General features: G+C 50.6%; 2 protein-coding genes across 2 annotated transcripts; one reads left to right on the forward strand and one right to left on the reverse strand.

The window, feature by feature from the left end:
* The first annotated feature begins 8,496 nt into the window (after positions 1–8,496).
* On the forward strand, positions 8,497–10,682 carry LOC109784687 (uncharacterized). Its single transcript, XM_020343288.4, has 2 exons — positions 8,497–8,950; positions 10,436–10,682. Exons 1-2 carry the CDS (start codon positions 8,649–8,651, stop codon positions 10,491–10,493), a joined length of 360 nt encoding a protein of 119 aa, XP_020198877.1. The 5' UTR covers positions 8,497–8,648; the 3' UTR covers positions 10,494–10,682.
* A 232-nt stretch (positions 10,683–10,914) lies between these two features.
* On the reverse strand, positions 10,915–15,518 carry LOC109784678 (uncharacterized). Its single transcript, XM_020343277.4, has 6 exons — positions 15,229–15,518; positions 14,381–15,152; positions 13,849–14,045; positions 12,839–12,875; positions 12,673–12,737; positions 10,915–11,847 (listed from the first exon to the last, which is right to left on the reverse strand). Exons 1-6 carry the CDS (start codon positions 15,321–15,323, stop codon positions 11,352–11,354), a joined length of 1,662 nt encoding a protein of 553 aa, XP_020198866.1. The 5' UTR covers positions 15,324–15,518; the 3' UTR covers positions 10,915–11,351.
* Between the last annotated feature and the right edge of the window lie 10,509 nt (positions 15,519–26,027).

The raw sequence follows: 26,027 nt of genomic DNA on the forward strand, positions 1-26,027 counted from the left end.
TTTCTTGTTTTTTTAAGGTTGACTCTTTTTCTTGTTTTGGGCATCGGCTTTCTCCTAATTTCCCTTATAATTTGGGCCTATATGTTTTGTCCACCATTTCTTCTCTATACGAATGTGCAGGAGCCCTCCCACAAGGTTTTCGTAGAAAAAAATAAAGTTTTGCTTCACGTATTAACGCCTAAAAATAAATTATTCTTTCTTGGTGTTATCCATCTATACATATGGTAACTATGTCTTCATAATCACATCTTTTGTGATTTTTTCCTTTTGGTTCCTTTGGCTCTATAATCTTCAATTTTGTCCTCAGATATTGCAATGATCAGCTGAAAGACATTCAAACATCTGGATCTTTTGGTGGCTTCCTCCATAAGCCGCTCCTTCTAAAATTTACCTGCTAAGTTTTCGGGCACTTGAGTGGCGTTTCCAAGTATGTGAGTTTGGTTCTTCCAATTTACCCGCTAAGAGCATCTCTAGCCGAATTCATAAAGGTCTTAGAACCTCAAAATTGTCTTTGATTCCTTTTCGAGGAGTTATGGTGTATCTAGTCGAACCATCAAAACTTCATCTCGAAAATTTGAAAAGAAGCGTCTGCCGCTCTCAAAATTGAGAGAGCAAAAGCAAGTCTCAACAAAATATTCCCTCTCTTGCGCATGGCCGCCTCTCTCTATTTCTCGACCGCTTCCATGTCGGTGCTTCCCCCTCCGTGTTCCTTGCCTCTGATGACCACCCCGCGCGCCAGCCGACATCCGGCAGCCCTGCCGACCTCCAGCCTCCAAATTTCGACAAGAATCTGGCAAACTTTGTTTTCTTCACTTTTTTGTCTTTCCCGTTGTCTCCGACCATGGTGGTGCTCCTCCCTATTGTCCCAGCAATAAGAAAAAACTACACCACGCGTGGAGGAGCACCTACACAAGAAAAGCTTACATACACAAAGAAAATGGACACGGAAGAGCGGATGTCGGCTGCCATCACCGACTCCAAAGAACCCTTGCATTCAGGACCATGCCATCGCGCCACTAGGAGAAGATGAGAGTAAGAACACATTAATACAAAGAAGCGTCCTAGCCATGGCCCGTGGAGGATGAATTTCTCCTACTTTCTCGACTATTTCGTCGCACGCTAACGTCGTGCACGGTGATTATCTCTCAGAATCAAATTACTTTTCGCAGAACATCTGTCCTAGGTCCTAGCTAGCTCATGGACATCATTTAGTGGCAAGAAGTCATCGTTGGTAGGGTGGAAAAAAGAAGGAAGAATAAGAGGGAGACAGACTTTCATGAGGGGTCTAGTTCGTGTAAGGAGTTAGGTCCACTCTAACTGATCCCCTATCTCGCCGTAAGGGAGCATAAATTCAGTTTTCCTCCCTTATGGCGCACTTAACCAATCCCCTAAACTGAATAGTGGAGTAAAAATTATCCTTCCCCGCCAAAAATCCCCCCAGCCTTCCTAAATATCCTCACTTCCTCTGTGGCCGAGTAAAAGTGGAGCCCTCTCTTTCTCCCACCCTCGCGCCCGCTTTTCTCCTGTTGCAACTCTTACCATGCCCTGCCGCCGCAGTTGATGACCGGCCCTTGCTCCAGAATTGACAATGGGGACCCTCCCGCCAGCCATCACCACCGGCTTGTCGTTGTCGGAACATCCCCCGCGCCGCCCCCCGCGCCGAAGGAAAAGCTTGGGGATAAAAAAATTCCACCGGGTTCAAGCTTCGGCTCCAACCGCGGCAAAGGCCGCCGGGGTGCCGACCGTCTCTCCGGCGATGGCCCGCCGCCCTCCTGCCGGTGCCAAAAGAGCTAGAAAACGGACGGCAACGGCGGCGGCCCTCGCCAAGGAGGCCGCTAAGAAGAAGAATAAAAAGGCCACAGCGGCGCCCCGTCGACGACCGGTGGCTCGTGCAGTGTCTCCGACGACACCTACGGGCACTGCCCCGGCGGGTCTGGCGGCGGCGGCCGGCAAGAAAGGTCGCAGCCGACAAGTGCTCGAAGAAATGCCAACAAGGTAAATAAAAACATCTTCAACATTTTGGCCGATGGTGATTGTTGGTAGCCGATGGTGATGTGGTTTGGTTGTTTTGTTATCATAGCGTGAACATGAACGTGGTTGAATTATTAGCGTCTCTTGGGCATCGTTTGAGCACCATTCATGACCAATGCAATCGATGGTCCGGGTGCATCAACCAAGTGAATCATGCACCACCAAGCGGTGTGCAAGTGTCAGAGTATGGCCCCTACATCCAAGAACTATTCAAGCATAGGAACACAAAGGAAGGGAAGATGGCGAAGTGGAATGAGCTCAAGGTGTTGGAGGATGAGAAATGGAAAGCTAGGTTGGCGGCCGAAGAGAGAAATTTGAAGCAGAGGAGCGTAGGCTTGCACTTGAGGAGGAGAGGATTCGTGATGCCAAGAATACCGAAGAACATGCTATCGTGTTCATGAATCCAACCACAATAGATGAAACCGCAAGAAAGTATTGAGAGCTCACTCGTGGGGAGATCTTGAACCAAGTGGAAGCCTCTCTTCAGAATGGTGGTGGTGACCGAGGGGATGGTGGTGGTGGCCGAGGGGGGGGTGGTGGTGGTGGTGGCCAAGGAGGTGGTGGTGGTGGAGGCGGCCGAGGGGATGGTGGTGGTGATGGTGGTGGTGGCCAAGGAGGTGGTGGTGGTGGAGGCGGCCGAGGGGATGGTGGTGATGGTGGCTGAGAGGATGGTGGTGGTGGTGGCCATGATGTTTTCTTCGACAACTGCCTCGTTTGAGTTCATGCATGTCATTGGTTGGCTCAATCCATCCACAACATATGCATGTTAAGTTTGTGGTGATTTTGGATCAAACATTGTGTTAGAAGTGATGTCTTTTGGGTGAATTATGCATGTTTTTATTTGAAAATCGTGATGATGAAACTATATGTTATGACGGTTATGTTATGCATGTTTTAGTTTCAATGTTTTTATGATATATATTGTGAAGTGTTTGAAGTTCATTCGGCTAGAACAAAAAATCTATACAATTTTTTTACTCCAGTAAAGTTTAGGGAATCGGCTAGGTGCGGTCACCTATAGAGGAGAATAAATTTACTCCCCCTAACTTTATTCGGCAGGATCCTCCTTTAACTTTTAGGGGATTGGTTAGAGTTGCCCTTCTCGAAACAGGCTTTTACCCTGTTTTATATATAAAGCAACACCCAAAGAAGTACACGGCCGCAAACAATACAAGATGGTGCGGTATCCCTCTTACAAAGCCGATCCTAAGATATTCGACACACAGAACGCACACGCCTATGCTACCGGCAATGAACACCGGGAAAAGTACGCAGCCCCACGCTATTACCTAACACACCTAAACTTCACAACAACACCCCCAAGAGGGAAAACGGTCCATAGCGTCGCCGCTGCCGAGTCCATACGGACAAAGGTCTTCACCCGGAGCTGTGACACGGAGAGTAGAACCACAACGACGTCTTCAAAAAGAACACGGCACCCACTGGTGTCGCCGTCATTGGCGCCGAGGTACGAAGCTTTCACCCGGCAACTCATCCGTAACACCACGAAGCAGCTAGGGGGAGCGCGACAATGTTACACCCCAGATGCGGATCAGGATGCCGCCACTCGAGAGAGAGGCTACGTCCAAGCTACCCGCCGACACGCCTCCCGTTGCCCACACAACCCAGAAGGCGAGCCATCACCACCACAATGATGCCTGCCGGAGAGCAAGCACGCGGATCGCCATCCGAGGCCGCCGCCCCGGCATCCATGTCGCGAGATACCGTACGCCGCTCACATCACAACGCAGTCAACCATGGCAGGAAGAGTGACGGCACTCCATCTACTCCTAGCCCGGTGTCAGTCCCCGAATCTGGGTAGGCGCCTCCACAGTAGGAGGCACCCACACCTGCATCCCCTTAGGTATAGGAGTTCGGTTAGATTCATGTTTTTTTTTCAATTCTTCAAATTTAACAGTTCAAAAGAAAACTCTTCAAATTTAAGGAGGCCAGATTTGAGAGGTATTAAAATTTAGAAGTTGAATTAGATACGCCCTAAGATTTGCTAGGATCCTGTGAACGCGACCCTGCCGCACCGGCACCACTCCAACTTAACGACATTAGCAAGCTGAGCTTTTAGCCGCCCATGTGAAAGTACGAAACCTCGTCATAAGAATCCATTTAATTTACGTCACATCATGCTATACATAGTAGTAGCACCTAGATTAAAGGATAACCATGGAAATTACTAGTACCATGCATGGATAGGTCGATCGATACACAAGGTGACGTGCAGGTCTGATCATTTCCATGCCCTTATCAACACGAATCGGACTAATGGAAGACTAACAGGGCCACTAAATCACCTACTCCAATAATTAAGAAATTGCTGAAGGGATGCACGTCACGACACCACCCATTTCCAACTCGCGGCGAAATCATTATTAATTGAAGCGTTAGTCAGGGAAGAAACAGTCTTGGAATGGCCAGCAATCGGATCGAGATCGATCATGATCCAACGGCTGTGGCACTAACCAGGAGTCAAGGCGGTGACATGGTGGTTAGTGTCTCACTGTCTAGTGATGAGTGTGAGCGGCCATCAATTTTAACCTTTAGTAGGACTCTGGAGAAACTGTGAAACAGAAAGGTAGAGACCTTTTCTTTCTTTCTGGTATGCATACATGACGATTTGTTTTGCCCAGATGATGCTTATATATTTCTGCGGTCTGAAATGAAAACTCTCAATTTTGCACAAAAATTATGCATTTTCTGCTCCATACCAGAATTCTTAGCACGCAAGGTCAATCTCTCTAAAGTGAAAATAATAATAATAATTTCTCCGAATTTATTTCGTAGCTATCTAATTTTGTTATGAATTTGTACAAAGTTACCATGTTATGAACTAAAGGCCTCGTTTTTGTGTGTGGGTGAACTAAAGGCCTCATTAGGTACTTAATTAGGTGTGTCTTGATTTGAAATAGACCAGTAGCACAACTAACTATATTTACTGCATTTGAAAAATAGAAAAGGAAATGGCAAATTATTATTATTTTGCCGGGTGAAGAAATAGTAAATTAAAAGATACTCCCTCCACCCCATATTATGAGACGTTTTCTATCATTAGTGTCCGTTCCATAATGTAAGACATTTTTTGACATTAGAGGAGTGTCAAAAAACAGTGTTACATTGTGGGATGGAGGGAGTAGATATTGTCACTTTTACATTATGTTGGCTTTATCAGACGAAACATAGTATCACCCATAGTCTCAAACTAATTATATTTTTTTTCGAACTGCAGGTATGATGCGCATGTGGAACGCACTTGAGTTATATAAATTCGGCACAACGACCTACTAGCGTTTTTTTGGTATTTGTTGCTAATAGAAAATACGAAAGTGTCCTTGCCCTTATAATTTGTTTGCAACTAGTGTAGTTTGGCATGAGGGGTTAGAGCAACTCCAACGCGCCGACCCAAACGGACGGCGCTTTTGTCCGTTTTCTGTTCGTTTGGGTCGGCCGTCCGTCCGGCGTCTGTTCTCTTTTAGATTTGGGTCGGCAGTGCGCCCAACGCGCCAATCCATTTCATGACCGCGCGCGCATAGATCATGCCAGCGGTCATGTCGTCGCCCTGGTTTTGGCGCTCCAGCGCGCGGGAAAGGTTCGGGCCTGCGGGGAAAAATCGGCCTAGCGCGCGCTGGTTTTGGCGCTCAAGCGCGCGGGAAAGATTCGCGCGCTGGTTTTGGCGCACCGCAGCCGGCGCTCGTTATTAAGAAGGCGCTCCCTCCACACTCTGTCCGCCGCCCACTCGTCTCGCCCCCCTCTCACTAGCCTCGCCGCCTTTGCGCCACCATGTCGATGCGCCGCCTGGGCGATTCGGATTTTCGCGGAGTCCGTGAGCACCGCTCCGGCGCCTTCTCCTCGAGATCTGGTTTGGCGAGAAACACCTCATTCTCGGCACCTTCGACACCGCAGAGGAGGCGGCCCGCGCGTACGACGCGGCGGCGTGGCGCCTCTGGCTGCCTCGTCGGGAGATGAATTTTCCAACGTGTCGACGAGCCAGCTGGCGCATGATCTCGCGCCTCTCCCGCGGCTTTTCACCGACAAGGATCGTCGTGACCACCGGAGGCGGCAGTGTCGCCTCGCCATCGCCGAGATGGATGTGGAAGCCATGGCGGTGTGGTGCGAACGCTTCCCGCAGGACATCGTCAACGAGCGCCAGTTCTACAAGCAAAGGAGGACGGAGAGGGAGGCGAGGAGGACGGAGCGAGCCGCCTATCGGGAGGACAAGCGTGCGCGGAAGCATGCCGCTCAATTGAAAATGAAGCTAGGAGAAGTGTCCTCCTGGGACTTCGAGGACGAGCGGTATGCTGAGGCCTACATTCAGACGTCGGAGGAGGACATTACCGAGTCAGAGTCGGAAAACGACGAGTAGTTGATCTTTTCTTTTAACAATCTATGCTATGAACTATCTTTTCTCAAATACGCAAAGCTTGCGTATCATTCCATTGATAGAAGGAGTTAAGAAAGGGTACAGGGGATGGTACAACATACACGAACGCAGAAGGCGTGAGCATGGCACCCGGAGCAGAGAAACATGGGATGCTCAGCCCAACAAAAAGAGAAAAGCACGGCTAAACTCAACGCCCTGGGACGCAGCCCAAACCAAAAGCAACAAGACGACCAACATCTCTAAATCCACCGCCGAGGATGCCACGAGCAAACAAGACAATGCCTTCAAGAAGGAGAACGACGCTGAGGCGGCGCCGCCGTCCGATCCGACAAGTCAGACCTAGGGTTTCCCCTTACGCTCGAAGTGGGGCACAGATAGCGGCCATGACAGCGCCTCCAGGAAGGAAACGGCACCCGCAGGTGTCGTCGCTGCCAGCCTTAAAAGGTCGGGCTTTCGCCCTGGCTGAGTCTGAGCAATCCCAAGCCGTCGGAGCAAAACTCAGAAATGAGGAAGTCTGGCCGTAGGCCGGAACCACCCCCACAGGAAGGGGAGCCACCGGAAGAATGAGCTGCAGAACAGGCGGATGGGACACGGAGGTGGCTGGATCGATGACGCAGGCAGGAAGGGGGGGCATTGATGGCCGAAGTCCCAGACAAGCCCGGATCCGGAGAGGGGCGCAGATACGGGCTGCCGGGGCCGGAGCCGCAGGGACAACCGATGAGCTGAAGGAGCTGGAAGGGAGACGCAGCTCCAGGAGCACGCTGGAGTCGAAGCCGCACCGGGGTGGATACCAGCCAACGAAGGACACCTGCAGGGGATGGGTGCGGAGCCGCCGAGATACCGACAAGCCGGAGGATTCGGAAGAAGACGCAACTCCAACACGGGGGGGCGCCGGATCTGGAGCTGCTCTGGACAGGCATGGACACAGGAGGGACGCAGGTCCATGACTGCCGGTGCCGGAGCCGCACCTGCAGGGAGGAGGGCGAATGGAGCGCTAGCCTGTCATGCTCCCGGCCAGCGCACTATAAGGGAGACGCCGCCGGGCAACCGCCAAAAATCCACCATGGAGCCGCCACCCAGGAGCCAAGGCCGCAGCCTCGGGAGGAAGAACGCCACCGCGGCGCCCCAAGGCTAGACCGACTCGGCCAAGAAGCCCCGACACCCTCCTCCTGGAATCCGGCGCCGGCAACCGCAGAGGCGCTGGCGGCCGCCCGGATCTGACACAGGAGAAGGCGGGCGGGGCCGAGGACGCGCCGGCTAGCGGCCGGGGCAGCCGGAGCCCGAAGGAAGGGGCGGGCGAGGGCCGAGGAGGAGGGGTCGGCGAGCACGCCGGCGCCGTGGCGCGACGGGATCTGACGCCGGAGGAGGGGACGACGGCAAGGAGCCGGGCCAGCTGATGTGCCCCGCCGCCACCTTCCTGGGAGCCGGCGCGGCTTCGCCGGCCGCTCCTCCGGTGGCGGCGAGGATGTGGGGCGGAGTGGGAGGGGGACGGGGAGGCGCACGCTGGGGTTCCCCCGCTGCCGCCGCCAGGGGAGGCGACGCGGGGGTCGGGGAGGACGCGGTAGCAAGAATGTTCATGCTATGAACTATCTATGTATCCATATTATCCGGCCACCCCGGCGAGTAGTACATCTTTTTTTTAATAGTTGATCCTTGGTACTATCTATGTTGAACTGGACGGCGGCGGCGACGAAGGATGCGGGCGAGGGTGCGCTGTTGGATGGAGAGAGGGCAATGTGCCACCGACCAACAGGCCCGGGGAGGGGAGAGGGCGAGCGTGCACGCGTCCGTCTCGTGTCCGCGCCGACGCAAATCCAGCTCAAAAATGGGTCGGGAATGGGTCGTCCACGGACGAAAAGCGGACGCGCGTCCGTTTAAGTCGGCGCGTTGGGCCGCCTTTTGTGTCCGCCTCGACCCAAACGGACGGCGGCGGACGAAATGGGTCGCCCGTTAGAGTTGGTCTTAGCTATTTCAAAAAGGAAAACTACTGTAGCTTGTTATTTATATATAACTTTTTTTCCTCAGGCGAAAGTAGACAATGTATGAATACCTCGCGCGAGGAGCAAGGTCAGTTTGGTCTTTCGTGTTAGCAACTAGCAAGTGGTGCAAGCCTGCAACACGGATATAATAAGCCTCATCGGCCGGAGCCTCATGAGAAAGCCTCCGTGGTGGCAGCTGGTGCAAGAAATAGCTCACGTTCATAGCGCCAGAGCACTAGAAGAAATCGATGAAGCTGTTCGCGTTCGTGAGGCGCGCTCGCCGGACATCGGCCGCGGCGGCGATGACAGCGGAGCCGGTTCCGGTGCCGGTGGCGCCTGTGTCCGCTGCGGAGAAGCGGCGGCGGAGGCCCTCGTCGGGATCGTCGTCGTGGAAGCCGACGCTGGTCGCCATCTCCGAGGACGCTGCGGTGGCCGCCGCCAAGGCCGATGCCGGAAAGGCCAAGGGCAAGCCGAAAGGGAAGCCGGCGGCGGCCAAGGCCAAGGCGAGGGCGTCGCCTCGCGCGCTCCGGCCTGACTACGACGACTTCCGGTAAGTTCAGTTCCGTGCCGTGTCCGCGTGCGTAGTCGGGTTTGCGCGCGTGCCGGTAGTAGGCCATAGCCGTTGGATCCGTCGGAGTGGGGAGGGGAGTGACCATCCGATCTATGCTGTCACGACACGTGTACGCTGACCATGGGTTAGCATGCGTGCGCGGCCAGGCTCCTCCGGCGAGACTGGAAGCCTGGAACGCCGTTGGAGCCATGAGTGCGAGGTTCCAAATTATTTCAAAAATGTTTCGGGTGTGAGTAAATTTCTTACATTTCAGTTCTTGGGGCGTTTTTGCCGAGGCTCCCTTTCGGATTTCGGTTTAGCCATGCTTGAATTTTACTTCAATCCCACCAAAAGTTGAGAAGTCTCCTTTTTAACCAGTCAGATGAACAAAAGTAGTAAAATAATGAATTATCTTTTGGCTTTGGCTTGATCGAACCCATGCACATGCATTGCTGCGATATTTTGACCAAATATCCTAGTACTTGCAGAAATGATCAAACAATCCTAAAATTTGGGTGAAATTTTGTTAACAAGGAGAAACCTATGTGGGCCACGGCTGCTTCTAACAGATAATCATATGGTCATTATATAAGCGTCTGTGACGATAGTCCATATCGTAAGCAGTTTTGTCAACAGCTTGGTTTGCTGTTGCTGTAAAGCGTGATCTTGATGATCTACTTGCTTGGAAGCAGGACGTAGAGATAAGGGTTAGTTGGTGGGTCAGCTGTTTGGCACCTAATTTCTGTTGCAACTCGCACAAAGTTGACTTGGGATGGGTGGTTAATGGGTTCACAGGCGCCGCAGCTTGTGTCCAGCTTTTCGATCGTCAACTAGCCTACACAAGCAGTTGATTTGAGATTGGAATGATTATCTAGTGAGTGCACAATTAAGTCATGCTGTTCTCTGGCTGTGCAGAACGTACGGTACGGGCACACACTTCCACGTCACTGCATCTAGTTCGAAATATATTGTCAGTCCGAAATCTTATCTGTCCGAAAAAATTGCACTAACAAAGTCAAGAATTAGAAGTTATACTGGTGGGAATTATGTCTGAATTCGATTGAAACTGTTCTCTGGTACATCAGCAGAACTACAATGGGCCATCCAGAAAAAAAAAAGATATGAACACCTGGAACTGCATGGACCACCGTGTGTCCTGCCGTGCCAGTGGAATCTCCATCGATCTGTAGACAAGCTCACCAGTCACCACCCCTATTGTTGGTGCATGTGTCGGACGGAGACGTACTCTTGCTTTATCGTTAGTCAAAACACGAGCTGCACTGGCCAGTCAAGTGAGCATGTGACCCTGATGCGTGCTCCCTTCACAAGGGAAGGGATCTACTAGTTTATTAGTGGTACAAAAAATCACGGAAATTGAATTGCTTCATGTGAAGTTACTATTGCATTCCAAGCAGATTGTTGTCCCTAAAATTGAATTCCTTGTGCCCCTAAAACTGACCCAGATTATTGTCTCTCTACCTGCAGGCGCTTCGGGGCGCCCACGGTGCTGCCGGCGTTCACGCCCACAGCGTTCCTCTTCTGAGCGAGCTCAGGCGAGCTCGCTGTGGTGGTGTGCCGTGATGGGAGCGGCAAGTGGCAACGTGGTGGTCTGACCACGAACCCTCTCTGTGTTTGTGTGCCCAATATGAGCTCCCAAAGCTGATGCTTCTATGATTCCTTCTAGTGCTTGCTGGCATCTCATGTGAATATCTATGTCTATTGTTTCGGCTTCCATCCAAGTTGCGTTGCGCCTCTCTTTAGATCGGTTTTTTTTTTCGCAGTTCTTGTAATCCCGCATGATTTGGTCGGCCTGGTTCCACAAAAGCAATACTTGGAGCCAGTTTCGGAAAATAGGATAGCAGGACCGACGGAGAAATCCAACTGTACTCTGCAACATTCAGGTCATTCATCCCTGTGATCGGAAAAATACAGAGGGCAAATAAAATAAGCAAATCATGACAGAATTGTACAATCTTCACTCGTAATTAACTTTGCTGATGAAATCACAACAAAATCATTTTGGTAAGAGGGTGTAAACACCCTAATCTGGCAACATCATAAAACAAGCACGCCAGAATCAATACACGGCAAGCCCAACTATGCCAATACAAGGGTAGCAATTATTCCCCAGCTTATATCACAGGCGGGTAGCAGGCTGACAAATAGAAAGTTTATAAATTCTCATCTCCTGTTATCAAGAGAGGAAATGGGCCACCAACTTACAAGAGGAACGTTTGTTTGCTAAAAATGAGACTAGCACCCCTCCTGCACCGCACAATTCGACTTCCCCATGCTGGAACAACTGAACAAGGCTGCAATGTAAAGCAGTGACTGTGCTTCAGGATGGCCATGACATTTGAACCGTGTCATCACGGGATCATAGTGTATGTTCGCCACAGGATCAGTAACCGTTAATCTTTCGCTGTGAAGATCCAGAGTGCAATGCCCCGTTGTCAGTGAGCCTTGAAAAGCCAACCTGATCCCTAGCCCCTGGCTTCGGAGGAACTCTTGGACTAGGAACACTGGTCAAGCGAGACTGCGGCACAGTATCAGACATGGACTTGGAGAAGGCTTGGGCGAGCTCCAAGGCAGTCGCTGCTTTCCCAAACCGAGGTGCAGTAACCTCAGGCTTTGGTGGCTCCACTGGTTTACGCCAGGTTTCAGGCTCTGGGCGTTGTTGTTCAGGCTGCTTTTCCACATCTCTAGCAACCTTCCTGTTCTCATCGCGTCGTGTAGGCCTGTATGCATCAGCCCTGTCTGTATCCCGCCTGTAATCTTTCCTATCAGCATTCCTTGGGCCTCTGTGACCAACTGCAAAACTATCAGCCTTTTCGCCTGAAGGGTTAATGGTCATAGCTTCAACCTTCTGCTCGACCTTTGCAAATTCATTTTTGGACCTAGATGACACACTGGTTATTAGTAAATCTTTACAGAAAATTAAACTCCACAGAAAAGAACATTCCCCACTAGTACTTAGGAAAAAGAAGCATAACAAGTAAAGTTGCTACTGAAAAGTGAAATGTAACATATAAGCCAGGTAAAAACTAAAAAATAATCATAATCAATATCCTTCCTTGACACTCCAAAATAAACCTTATGACTTATTACAGCAGTATAAGAATACGACAGAATCTGATTTCTAGCTTCAAATGCATTCAAAGAAAATGAATCTAGCTTTCCAGGCCTAAGCAAGTTGCACATCCAGGCCTGATAGAAACAGCGTCAAGGAAAGTGTTGTCAACAGCATACGATTTGTAACTTTTAATATCTTATTAAGAGCGAAAGCCCATCTAGCAGTCCATCACTAATTCTGTAACTGTAGGCTACCAAAACAACCCTGCCTCTTCGCTCTCATTGCAGATAGCTGTTCCAGCACTTCTGCACTGTCCCTATGGTGGGTACATATACTACAGTCCACATGTAATTTCCAACCTAAATTTAACACAACTATACAAGTTTTACCGGCATAATACACTGGAACCCGACAAGTATGATTGTCTGGATGTGGCAGCACATGGTTAACTAGGTAACAGCAACAGCTAAATTGGCAGCTTCCAGAAAACAAATCAAAATTACGCAATATATATCATAGCAAGGTAGTAGGAAGAATCTAGATCACACATTCAAGATGAACAACAATAATAAACATGCCTTGACAATGCTAGTAATAATTTCAACCTATACTACAGATACAAATTGGTCCATGTCTACATGTTAACTACCTGCCAACTGGAGAGGTGATCTCGAGGTCACTTGCCAAAGCATCCACACCACGATCTCTGAGAACCTGGTTTCATATAAGAACAATCAGTTAGAATGAAAAAATAAACATAAAATAACACACCACTAAAACCAGATGAGTGGATGTAAGAAAGCAAATGCACATACTTGTTCCCGGGGGCGAGCACCACCAAAGAGGGATGGCCTAATAGATTGGACAACAAGACAAGTTATATACAACAAAAACAACAATGATAGTAACAGTAACAGTGATTGCAAAACTACGGCAAGCTAGTGACAAAACACTTCTCTACCGGTAAATGAACTAGGCATTGCATATTGCTCGCTTATTGAGTTGCTAAGAAATTCAGCACCAGTATATAGTGCCAAAACAATGATTCTAAACATTCTCAGAAATAAGGGATGGGGATGCTGTAAACAAATAACAGAAAACGGCACCAAAGTACCATTCTACTATTACAGACACTCATACATCAAACATAAAAAGTAATACTTCTCCATAGCGGGTGGCCTTGTGGTTCCTACTATCCAAATCAGAACTATGATACGTACTATTACAATGAATTGAAGATTTTTTACATAAACTCATCCGCGTGGTATTAAAATGTTTAAAGATCACTCATTCCAGATACAGGATGAAATAAGGAACTAGAGGTAGTATTTGTCAAACAGAAAAACAGTGACACCAAGGTGATCGGCACTAGCTGATGATATTAACTCTCCCTGAAATGCAAGACAGGTGTGCCTGCCTTGTGCTCTTTGGGTAAGCATGAACTACATGCCAACTGTAAAAAGAGAAACATGGCCTAGAGTATTGGGTGTTATTTTGATCTGCCTACCAGCCATTAGTAGTTAGAATACACGTAGTGCAAACAAATAGAGCAGACCAAGTCTGCATCAAAGTTGCGCATATTTGACCTTAATTGTAGATCAATTAACAGGAATAGTAAATATGGTGTTGGTACAAGATGGAATAGAATACAAACTTGAGCAGGTTATAAATGTATGGTAGTTATGGTATGACAATGACAATAACATGCAATAGATATGAGCCAATTTACAGCAAGCAACAAACAATCAAGTTAAAAATGAAAGAATATCTTGCAAAGCAAATAGAGAAGTTACAAGAACAAAATGAGAAGCTAAACACTGTGTACCTCTCCTTCGCAGCACTTTCACCAGACTGACCCACTCCATTAGAGCGAGGTTTCAGATTCAGCCGTGGTCGCTCCACAGTTGCCCTGCTTTCAGCATCTGCCCCTGCCACTCCCGTTTTGGCTACCATCACATTCTGGCGCGCTTCATGAACAACCTCAACCTGCATGACACTTGCTATCACAGGGACCGGAAGGACCTATACAATTGTTAAACCACCACGGAAAAAGATTAAGTTTCCACCATGTCATAGTGAACCCAATGATATCAAAATAGCTAATAAGAAGAAAAACTACATAAAGCAATCATCTGTAGCTTCGCATGAAGATATCTCCTATATGGTTTGCAAACTCTGCTTGAATAACCAATATTGATCAATTATTATTATTGCTATAATGTTACTTGATGCAATGCATGCAATTTCAATTTGCAATCAGATCGGCTAGGAAGAAAGGTGACACCACGCAAGGTTAAAGGGCCATCTTCTAGAGAAATAAGATCAGCATAAAACTCAGAAGGAACAGATGTAGTCACCTGCTTCTCTTCAATATAGGTAGGTGATGGTGCAGGGGATTCGATTGGCTTGGAACGAGGAAGCAGCTTCAGCTTGGGCCTTTCTGGCACCTCTCCGATTTTCCCTTCCCCAACCCTGCCTTCATGTGATGCAGGCCTCACTGGTTCCACACCCTTCTCCATTGCAACGTCCAACCCTCTTAATCCAACTGACCTTGGCCTCTCCATGGCACCGTCCAGCTCTCTCACAGCCAACGACCTTGGTCTCTCGATGGCACTGTCAAACCCTCTCGTTCCAACCAACCCTGACCTCTCCATCTCAGGCGAGACCACCTGAGTCTCCAGCACTGGTGCCGACACAGAGGCGGGCGGGGAGGAGGGCTTGGACAAATGCCACCTACCGGAGATTACCTTCTCCACAGCGCTCGCCTGCGCGATGCGCGTCGCCGACCAGATCTGACCGCTGCTGGCGGCAGGAACAACCGGCGGCGCGGCTGGAGCGACCTCCCTCTTCGCACCCCAGGCGTTACCCGGTCCAGATCTAGCGGGGGCCACCGCCGGCACGGATGGGAACGACGGGGGCGACGGCCCAGGGCGGCGAGGCGCGGCCAGCTCGAAGGGCGTGCGCTCGTCCTCATCGAAGTGGCGGCCGATGCGGGAGGGATTGGTGAGGAAGGAAGGGACAGCGGCAGCCGCCGCCGCTGCGGAGGAAGCGGCGGGAGTCCGCGGGCGCGCGGATGCAGTCGAAGAGGCGGACGGAGCGGCCGTGGGGCGGTCGGGCGGTCGTGCAGAGCTGCGAAAACGGGAGCAGTTGGTCAGCTACAGCACGGTGAGGGGTCGTCGACGGGGTTAGGGTTTGGGGAACTTACACGCCAGGGGCGGAGGGGAGAGGGAGCTCGGAGGGGATGGAGCCGCCGTGGAAGTCCTTGAGCGTCATCGTCGTCACCGCCTTCTTCTTCGACATGACTGCGGCCGAGGTCGAGCCAGCCGGCGCCGGAGATGGACGGCTGCTGCCTCTCTCTCCGAAGGGAGGTGCGCTTGATCGGGGCCTGGCGCCTCAAGCTTTCCAGGTCCAAGTTTGTGTAGCGCTTCCTGTGGGAGGGAAGTGTTTGATGGGCTGGGTTGGGAATTTTGCACTTTGGCGCTCCACACTTTGGGTAACTCGCGTCCTATGTATCCAGATAGAAAGATAACTGAGGGTTGTTTGTAAAACGACTGGGTAAGAGCAACTCTGCTGGAGTTGACATATCCTATCCTCCATAATGCGTCCATAATGCATATAGAGCATACTCCATAATATTTTGAAAGCTACTCAGAGCAACTCTAACGCGTTAACCCAAACGAACCATGATATTGTCCTTTTTCGTCCGTTCAGGTCGGCCACCCGCTCAGCATATGCCCAGTTTTCTTTTTTGTCGGTCGTGCGCCCAACGCAAGCGACCCATTTCATGTCCGCGTACACATTTAAAAGGCCCGTAGCGGCCATGCCGCCGCCCAAAGTTCATGCGGCACCATGCCAGCCTCTAAAAAGACCATCACACAGTCTTACTGGCGCGCTTGCCAGCGGCCGGGCACACATGCCAGCACACGAAAAAGGTCGGGAGTTCGACCACGCCATCTCGGTCGTGGTAATGCCTGCACACTTGCTAGCATACGAAAAAGGATGGTGCATGCCACCATAAATCACTCGTCGTCGAACTTGAGCATGTCGGCCTACATCTTCTCAAACCATGGCCTATTCCTCGGCGACACGGTGTCCACCTTCATGATCTCCACCACCGTCATCATGCTAGCAAGAGCTACTTCTTTCGCCTTGGTCTTGGCATTGGCGGCCTCGATCTCGAGCATCTTGGCTTGCTTCTCTACCTCCATCTCCAACACTCACAAAGGAGCTTGTCCTCGGTCGTCGTGTATGCCTTCGTCTGCTTGCTCTTGCGCTTCGGCTTCGCTCCGGCGGCTTGGTTAGCGAGCTCGTCCTTGAACAAAGGCACCTCGTCGATGTCCAACTCGTCCTCTCCTCGAGTCTGTAGTCCTCCGGAAACTCGTCGTCAAGCGGGAAGCCGTCCAGATCCAGGCCGACCTGATCTTGCATGAAGGCGTTCTGCATGCCAGCTTGATCATAGGTAGCCGCGCGTGAACGACCCTCAGCCGTCCTGGCTTTAGGTCTCATCGGGATTGTAGCCAGCCGCGGCGGCACCACCAGCGGCGCTAGCGGCCGCCGCACCGCCCTCGAAGATGATGTTCTCCATGAAACGGTTGGCGGTGTCGTCGTCGCCGGCCGCCGCCATTGTGCCGAACAGGTTGCGGGCGCCTGGGAGCACGTCGGCTGGCATCTCCCGCACGCGTTTCCTTGTCCCTCCAGATGACGAGGCGCCAGCCACCGGCATGGCGTTAAGGTCGATGGGCGCGGGCGTGGAAGGAGCCACCACGCTCACCTCCAGCGAGCATTCCCCGGAGAGTCGGGAGGCTTGCGGGTAGACGTGGAAGCCGGGAATCGGGTACGTCGCCGACGTGCGGGGCGACTCCGGCAGCACCATCCGAGAGAACGCGAACGAGCCGGTGCTGGTAGCGGCCACGGCGGCATTGACGAGCCCGTGGTGGCCAGGGTTTAACCCTAGGTAGATCAAGGCCTCCCTCGTTGCCGCAGCGACACGGGCGTTGGTGTCCTCCTGCTGCGCGGCGGCGGCCGCGGCTGCTTCATCCCTTGCGTCCGCCGCGTGCCTCCGGCCCTTCCTCTTGGGCGACTGCACGACCTACTCCTCCGGCGTTAGCTGCTTCTTCTTGGGCGGCGCAGCGGTCTTGCGAGGGGCGCGGGGCTTGCCTTTGCTGGATGAGGCGAAGGCGAAGCCGGACGAGGCGAGGGAGGCGACGCCAGCGGCGGCATCGAGGGCGTTGTCCATGGCGAGCGGCCGGGAGCGCTTGCGGGCGGGAGGGTTTTTGGGAAAGTGGAGGGAATGGTGGATGCTTTGCCACCGACTAGCGGGCCAGGGGGAGTAGTTGCCGCGCGGCGCGCGCGGCCGTCTCGTGTCCGTGCCGACGCAAATTAGGCTAAAAATGGACTGCGAATGGGTCGATAGGCAGACAAAAAGCGGACGCGCGTCCGTTTGGGTCGGCGCGTTGGGCCGACTTTTCTGTATGCCGCGACCCAAACGGACGTGCGCAGATGAAATGGTTTGGCGAGTTGGAGTTGCTCTTACTCCCTCTGTTTCTAAATATAAGTCTTTTTAGACATTTCAAATGGATTAGAACATACGAATGTATGTACACGTATTTTAGAGTGTAGATTCATTCATTTTGCTCCGTATGTAGTCACTTGTTGGAATCTCTAAAAGGACTTGTATTTGGGAACGGGGGGAGTATGATGCAATCACCTATTGGGTAGGGTCATAGACCTGACATCTAAAACCCACCTAGGATCCCACACTATCATTGGATGGTCTCCGGACCACCATCACATTTGGATGTGCACTCCTGAATATCCACTCGGATAAAGTTTGGCCACTCGGACGCCTTCCCACCACTCGGCCTCGCTAGCACCACCCAGACACAGGAGGCGGGGAGGCGAAGTGGGAGCAACAACAGTCGAGAGGCTTAACGCTGCACTTCAAGAGTAGTTATAGCGGCAGTTACCAGTAACCCCTGTAGTTACTCCCCCTCTTATCTCCCCTTGTAACGTAGCATTGATTAGGGCGGGCGCACTCTATATAAGCCCCCCCTTCACCACCGTGGCAAGGGTTCGCAACCCATTGTAATCTTACACCACCCCCACCCCCCCAGAGAAAACACAACTCCTGAGCTCGAGACGTAGGGCTATTACCTCTCCGAGAGGGGCCTGAACTCGTACATCCGAGTGTTACACATGTGTTATAGCTAGGTTCCGCCCCTATTCGAACCCCTAGTACTCACTGTTAGATTCGTTGCCTCGACAGTCGACGCGCACCGGGGGGCAACGCGTCTAGCAATATCCGGCGCAGGTGGAATTTTCATTATCATCATGATCCTCGGCGGCGAGATCCGATTCGGTGCTCTCAACTTCGTCTCCGATGATTCGGCGTGGCTCCAGGAAGCCCCGCTGGGCATGGAGTCGTTGCCCATTCGAGGCGTGACGCACGTTCGCGAATCATCCTATGGAGTCGTCCTCCGATAGCCATCGCTCCAGTACCGCGCGACACCCATTCACACCGGTAGATGCCATCGCGAGTGCTTCGGACGCTCGCGGCTCCAGCGCTGGGTCAAGCACACGGTGGCCCTCCAGGTCGCGGCTGTGCAGGTGTGTGATGCCCTCAATTCAATTGTACACTAATCATACACGCAAATGTGTACGATCAAAATCAAGGATTCACGGGAAGATATCACAACACAACTCTAGACACAAAGTAAAATAATACAAGCTTTATATTACAAGCCAGGGGCCTCGAGGGCTTGAATACATAAGCTCGAATACTCAAGAGTCAGCGGAAACAACAATATCTGAGTACAGACATGAGTTAGACAAGTTTTCCTTAAGAAGGCTACCACAAAAGCAACATCGATCGAAAAGGCAAGGCCTCCTGCCTGGGAGCCTCCTAACCACTCCTGGTCGTCGGCGGCCTCCACGTAGTAGTAAGCATCAGCGGTGGCATCTGGCTCCTGGGCTCCGACATTTGGTTGCATCAACCAGAAAGAAGAAGAAAGGGGGAAAAGGGGAAGCAAAGCAACTGTGAGTACTCATCCAAAGTACTCGCAAGCAAGGATCTACACTACATATGCATCGGTATCAATGAAAAGGGTTGTATCTGTGGACTGGACTGCAGAATGCCAGAAGAGAAGGGGAAAGCCTAGCCTATCGAAGACTAGCATCTTCTGGAAACCACCATCTTGCAGCAACAGGAGGGAGTAGAGCAGCATAAAGTAAAGTAGTAAAAGTGTTATCAACCTCGGCCAGAGATCCTTTCTCGACTCCCTGCGAGAAAGCAATCCCAGAGCCATACTATCCATTTTTCATATCCATGTCTCATCTCAAGTATCCAGTTCTAGTTGTATCGATCGGGATACAACTCCAAGTGTTCGTTACCATAGGACAGGCTATCGATAGATGTTTTCTTCCCTGCAGGGGTGCATCAACTTACCCACCACGCTTGATTAACTCCGGCCGGACACACTTTCCTGGATCATGCCCGGCCTCAGTCAAACAATACGCCGCAAACCGACCTAGGCTCAATAGAGAGGTCAGCACGCCGGACTAAACCTATGCCCCCAGGGGTCATGGCCCATCGCCCCGGGAACTCCTGCACGTTGCGTACGTGGCCGGTGAGCAGACCTAGCTACCTCCTTTAAAAAGGCAGGAGCTTACCAGTCCAACCCGGCGCGCGCCGCTCAGTCGTTGACGTCTATTAAGCTTTGGCTGATGCATACGACGCAGAACGCCGATACTATGCCCACGTGATGGTTAGTGCTATCAGGACAGAGGCCCCTCGGATCAAATATCCAAATCGTAGTGGATTAGGAGCACGCGGTAACAAGCAGAGACTCACGAAAGATGTGACCCCGTTGCCCCGTCTCGAGGACTTGCGACAAGGGCTAGGAATGCCCGGCCACGCCTCGTAATTATCTCGCGGGCACCCTCCAGGTCAACCCGACTCCACATCACTCGCAATTAAGCTCGCGTGGGTACCCCTCGGAGCCGACCCGTCTTTAGTAACATGGTTCAATGTAAAGTCATAGTAACCATAGTAACTGTGTGTCTAACACCAAGGGGAAAACCTGAGGAATCACCCTTGACGGATTACACTCGATGTAATCATCAAGGTGAACGTAAGAGGAACCACCCTCGAAGTTCACACTTGAGGGGTTGCACGACAGAGTCGTATCGAAAGTGGTTAAGGCGGTATCACCCTCAATGACCACGACCGAATAGCTACACTACAGGGTAACATCAGAAGTGCTGATGAGGTCTCACCCCGGCACTCGATAGTAACCCAGTAGTCTCGAGCAACTAAGGGGAAAGTGATGTGCGGTGTCGGGGCCTGGTCTTCGATCCCGTTGATCGGGTCTTCGATGATGAAGCAGGGGCAACAAGGACAAGGTGGGGGTCACTGATGGATCACTAACCAACCTATACTAAGCAGTTTAGGACAAGCAGGTAGGTAACAAAGAGCAGGTTACAAAAGCAGGCTATGCATCAGAATAGGAGCAAACAATAACAGTAGCAAAATCTAATGCAAGCATGAGAGAATGGAATGGGCGATATCGGGATGATCAAAGGGGGGGCTTGCCTGGTTGCTCTGGCAAGGAGGGGTCGTCGTCGACGTAGTCGATTACAGGGGCGGCATCGGTCTCGGGGTCTATCGGAGAGAAGAAGGGGAAGAAACAATAAATATAAAGCAAGCATAGCATCACAAAAGCATAACATGGCAATATGCTGTGCCGGGTGTGACCTAACGTATGGCTACACGATAAAGGTGGAGGGGGAATTCAACCGGGAATGTATTCCCGGTTCCGGACCTGTGTCACACAGATGACCGGAGGGGGAATGTTCCATGTTCAGATAGTTAGAGGCATCTGACAGGTAAACGGACCGCGTATCCGGATTCGTTGGATTTTTCTGAGCAACTTTCATGTAGAAAACCTTTTCATCCGAGGTACGGTTGATTTTCTATTAATTTTCAAAGATTAAAGCATATTCTGAAATTATTTAAATTAACAGAAAAGGAATTATGACATCAGCATGACATTATTGTGACTTCAGCAGTCAACAGGACGGCTGACCAGGTCAAACTGACCAGTGGGGCCGCTGGGACCCACATGTCAGCCTCTGTGGGATAATAGTGGATTAATTTGACTAACAGTAATAGTTAGGGGTGTGGGTCCCATTAGTCAGCGACTAATTAGTGATTAAAACTAATTAACAGATTAATTAACATTTTATTTATTTATAAAACCTGTTTAATTAGCGCGGGGCCCACATGTCAGTGGCACTTGGGGCGGCCACGTCAGTGTTGACCCAAGTCAACAGGTCAAAGGGGACCCCTGGGCCCACCAGTCAGTGGCCCAGGTGGTGCCTCGTGGACGCCACGTCGGACACCGGCCGGAGACGCGCCGGAGTTGACTCCGACGAGCCAAACGCGGCGGCGCGGCTCGGGAGGGGCGCGGGTTTCGCGCACAGGGGGTCTGCGGGGTTGTGGTGGGGCGCGTTCGACGCGGCTCGGCGCCGCGCGTCCAACGGTGGTGGCCGGAGTGGCTGGAACGGACGGGGGCGGCGGCGAGGTGCTTCGGGCGAGCAACGGCAACGGTCGTACGGCACGAGATCGGGCAATCCAGAGAGCGGGGCGAGGCCTACGTGCACGTGCGAGCAAGATGGGCGCGAGCAAATGACCAAGAGGTCGTCGGAACGACACCGGCGACGAGCTGCGCGGAGGCGCATTCGGTCGGAGCACGGGGTCGGCGCTACGGGGCTCGACAGAGCGCGAGGGAGGGGTGCAACGAGCCCGCACGGACGTGCTGAGCACGATCCCGAGCTCATATGAGCTCGACGGGCAGCAACGGCACGACCACGCGCACGCCGACGGAAGCAGAGGCACGGCAACGGCGGCGAACTAGCTAGGGACGAATGCGGCCGCGGGAAGAAGGAATGAAGGGAGAGAGGAGCTCACCGAGCGGCCAAGAAAAGCCCTCGACGGATTAGTAGCTGCAGGTTTCGCCGGAGACGGCGAGGATTGTCGGCGACAGAGGCGGAAGGGGGCGGAGAAGAACGCCCTCAGCGGGGCCTCCCAACTCCTGCTGATGGTTGGAGACGAAGGAGCGAAGAACGGCGGAGCTCGTGGAGGCGTTGTTGAAGCTCGGGGTCGACGGTCGCCGTGGTGGTGCGAGAGAACGACGACGACAGCGTCGGGCGACGTGGGGGAGAGAGGCCCGAGGGAGAGCAGAGTGGATCTGGGAGGCGAGGAAGCAAGTGGGGAGGGACGCTAGGGTTCGTCCGGGGCGGGGCGACCTAGTAGGCGTTGGGGAGCCGCTGGATGGCCGCCCCGTGGCCATCGGCGGCAACGGACGGCACGTGCGCGTCCACCCAGCCCCTGGTGAACACAGGTAGGGGACGGCAGGGTTAGGTGGGCTGGGTTGCACTGTTGCGCGGCTGGGCCAAGTGCACAGTGCAGCCTGGCCTTTTCTTTTCCCTTTTTTATTTCTTTTTTTACAGAAAGGGTTTTGTAATATTTGGGGGTGCCAAAATGATTTTTGTAAAATATGTGACTGTCCACATAAATACAATGCAATGTTTGACACAGCCACAAAAAGTTTGGAAGAAGTCTGAAATAGATGGAATTTGCAAAAACATGGAAAAGCAATTAATTTGCTGAGTTGGCACTGTTTTAATTTGCTATAGTCCATCTTAGCTTGGAGGTGATGTTGTTTTCCTTAACAATCATTTGTTATGGAATTTTTGACAAATGATGAACATTTTGCCAGCAACTTTTGATCAACTTCAAACTTCACTTGAATTTGAATTGACTGGAATTTCAAATGGGATATTGAACAAAGGTGATTAAACACTGTTTGGAAAAATGATTAGCTTAATCATAGAGGCTTACTGTAGCATGACAATGGCGGTGTTACAAATCTCCTCCACTAGAAGAAATCTCGTCCCGAGATTTAAGAGGTGGAGTAAGGGAAAAGACTCGGGAAGGACGGAGCTCAACACAAGAAAGGTACGCGGGGACTATCTCAGTGAACGTGGCATAGAGGCATCTCTCGAGTTGAAATTCAAGAAAGTTATAGAGAGCAAGGTGAGGTGCAATAAGGAGCTTCAACCTAGTAGACAATCATTTGTTGCCTGAAACAAGGGATGAAAGGGGTTCAGAGCAATGGTAATAAGTATTGCGTCTGATACCAGAATAGATCGCCTCTCGGTAGGCGGCTCGGGATTTTCATATGAAGCTAAGCGTGAGAAATAACCTTAGAAAGAAGGGTGTATAGGAGAGCCAGGTTTCGATCTTGTGGAACTGTGGGTTATGGGCCCACCATGTGGGTTAAAAGCAGGAAGGCGCTAACATTTTGAATGATCATGATAGCAAGGCAGGTCAGATGATAGACTGTCAGTTATGTCGGCAACAACGCTGGTACCAAGGGCGAGGGACGAAGAGAACCATTTTCCTGCTCGTTGAATGAGGCGGACCAATCGGCAAGGTTCTCGTCCATCGGTGGTTACTGGAATGTCATCAACAATAGTAACAGGGTCTCACTGACAAGGTTGTACATCGGGGGTATTTTATAAGCAGGGAATTATTTCTGCTTATATCATATAGATCACAAAAAGGTTAAACAACCTAATGGAAAGGAAAAAGAAATTATCAGATTAATCAGACCAATGGAGAGGAAAATGTGTTTACACACAAGAATTGGGAGTATATCCTTCCCAAGGGGAAGCGGAGCAGGATATACATGATATGACAACAAGTTCAAAAGCATTTAGATAAAGGGGGCGAGGGAAGAATCATGATATTACCCATACAACGGTGTTTGGATAATAGATCAAGAAACATTCGACAATGTCCTTCCAATGTTCTTGTTGATAGTCGGAATACCTCAGGCATGCTTCGAGGTAGCATTAACATGGTGTTCCAAGTAGGGGTTGGAGTAGAAGATCACAAGAAATACTCAAGGAACAATTGCAGCAATAGCAAGGAGTCCAAGGTATAATCCAAGACATGATCAAACATGTGTTGGAAAGAAGACAAGGGGGTTGTCGATGATAACTCAAATCATCGAAGGTCAAGGATGGTATTTCTCACCATGAATTCAATTGTCATCTCAACAGAAGTCAAAATGTTGATGCTGATCACGACACATTTGTCGAGAGGCTCTACGAAGATGCCATCGAGGAGCGTGACATCAAGCAACAGGAAGGATGAAGCGAAAGGCTATTGGAACCACGGATACGACACAAACTCGAAAGCAAGCTTGCTGTTCATGGAAAAATGGTATGACAAGGAAGATCGGCATAAGCTTAGCTCGTCGTCGAAAATTGTGCTCCGGAAAGGACCTGGTAGCATAGTTAAAATTTAGCATGATAATGATATAACCGATCAAGCTAGGAATGATGTGATGGAGTATCATTCCAATGAGAATTTACAAGAGGTAGTGCAATGACACAGTATCCTCGAGATAACAAGGGGCGATACTCGAGGTAGATCAAAAATAGAGGTTGGACAGATGAAATGATCTGCAGAAGACAAGTATTTTAACTTGTCCGGGAAATGAAATTAAGGAGAAACTATGGTCGGAACCACGGTTATGAATGATCAAACCACTGATACAAGATGAACTTATAACAAGGGGGTAATCATTTTTACGAGCAGCTTCCACGATAAGTTCTACATCGGGTCCATGGGCATGAACACAGAGGTTCAAGGTCGACTCCCACTTATTCAATGCATAACCTTTCATTCACTCCTCGTTTTCGAAGAAATTGTAGTGCAGAAGATTTATCTGGTGAAGTACCAGAAGAGTAAGACTCACATCTCTTTTGAGTTCACGCGGATTAGGGAAGGCATAGGTTCAACCCGTAGGGGTATCTTAGGAACACCTACCACTAACTTCCAGAGCATATAACATCAGCTCAATAGCAGAGCATATGGTTGACAATAAGAGAGGATACAATTTACCGAAGGCAATATGTATCAGGGGAAGAGCGCACGAGATTTTGAATATGGAGGACATTGCTGGATAATAATCCAACAAAGGATGCAGCGGTCCTCAATGGATCTGATGTGAGTATCAGTACTCAATCAGAAGAGGGAAAGAATGCAAAGGCATCAGATTATAGAAACAGCTGAATAATTCGACATTCAAGTTGAAGGGAACTAGGTGGACAATCATTACAACATGATTGGCCGAGATCCAACTCATGTCTAGAATGACGTATGAGCCGGAAGGTCAAATTTCAGGGTTCGACTGATTATTGCGAGCAATCGCAACATAAAGAATCAATAGCCTCAGGATGACAAGGACAAAGGATGTTAATGAATATTGCTAGACATATGGATTTAACCATAATGCATGCAGACAAGACTTTCGGGAGCACTAGGCTACAGAGGATCTTTGGGAGATCGAATTGCATTCGAAGAATTTTGTGAGACATAAGATCAACTTGGGATGAACGAATCCACGATAAGTTTGAGGAATTTTTTGTAGGGTTATTCAGGAGGAAAAGAGCTGCAAGGCAGTCGAAAAAAGGATTCTCGAAAGTCAGAGAATACTTTCGGGTATCTTGTAATAACAAGAGCAACAGGGAATGACTGTATGAATGGCAAGTGTACGTAGTTATCCATAAGGATATATCGGTGCTAGGGAATTGCAAAAGCGACGGGCACAAAATCTCAAGAGAACATCATAGAGTAACTTCGGAATCTTCTGGTGCAGCAGGCGATCATCTGTAATAAGGGGCTCTCCGGGAGGAAGTAGTTACGAGATCCTAATGTTAGAGTTAGCAAAATCGCTTAACCCGAAAGGAAGACAGATCAGAGTCCCAGAGTATAGACGAGGAATAAAAGATCCTAATACCACCCAATTGGCGACGTGGGCCCGTAAGCCACACAGCCAAGTTAGCAAAACAGTTTTCGGTTTCTAGACTCAACTTTGGCCAAGGAGTTGGAAAGGGGGATCCTACAGGCAGTCGGCTCTGGTACCAACTTGT

The sequence above is a fragment of the Aegilops tauschii genome, chromosome 2 (assembly GCF_002575655.3).
Source record: "Aegilops tauschii subsp. strangulata cultivar AL8/78 chromosome 2, Aet v6.0, whole genome shotgun sequence".
In the NCBI taxonomy this organism is placed as follows: domain Eukaryota; kingdom Viridiplantae; phylum Streptophyta; class Magnoliopsida; order Poales; family Poaceae; genus Aegilops; species Aegilops tauschii.

Bases quoted from the DNA above. Each gene is read 5' to 3' on its own strand.
- LOC109784678 (XM_020343277.4), bottom strand. From the start codon at position 15,323: ATGTCGAAGAAGAAGGCGGTGACGACGATGACGCTCAAGGACTTCCAC. The intron at 14,046-14,380 runs GTGACTACATCT...ACAATTGTATAG, and splicing joins CCTATATTGAAGAGAAGCAG to GTCCTTCCGGTCCCTGTGAT. The intron at 12,876-13,848 runs GTACACAGTGTT...CCAATCTATTAG, and splicing joins GAAAGTGCTGCGAAGGAGAG to GCCATCCCTCTTTGGTGGTG.
- LOC109784687 (XM_020343288.4), top strand. From the start codon at position 8,649: ATGAAGCTGTTCGCGTTCGTGAGGCGCGCTCGCCGGACATCGGCCGCG. The intron at 8,951-10,435 runs GTAAGTTCAGTT...CTCTACCTGCAG, and splicing joins CCTGACTACGACGACTTCCG to GCGCTTCGGGGCGCCCACGG.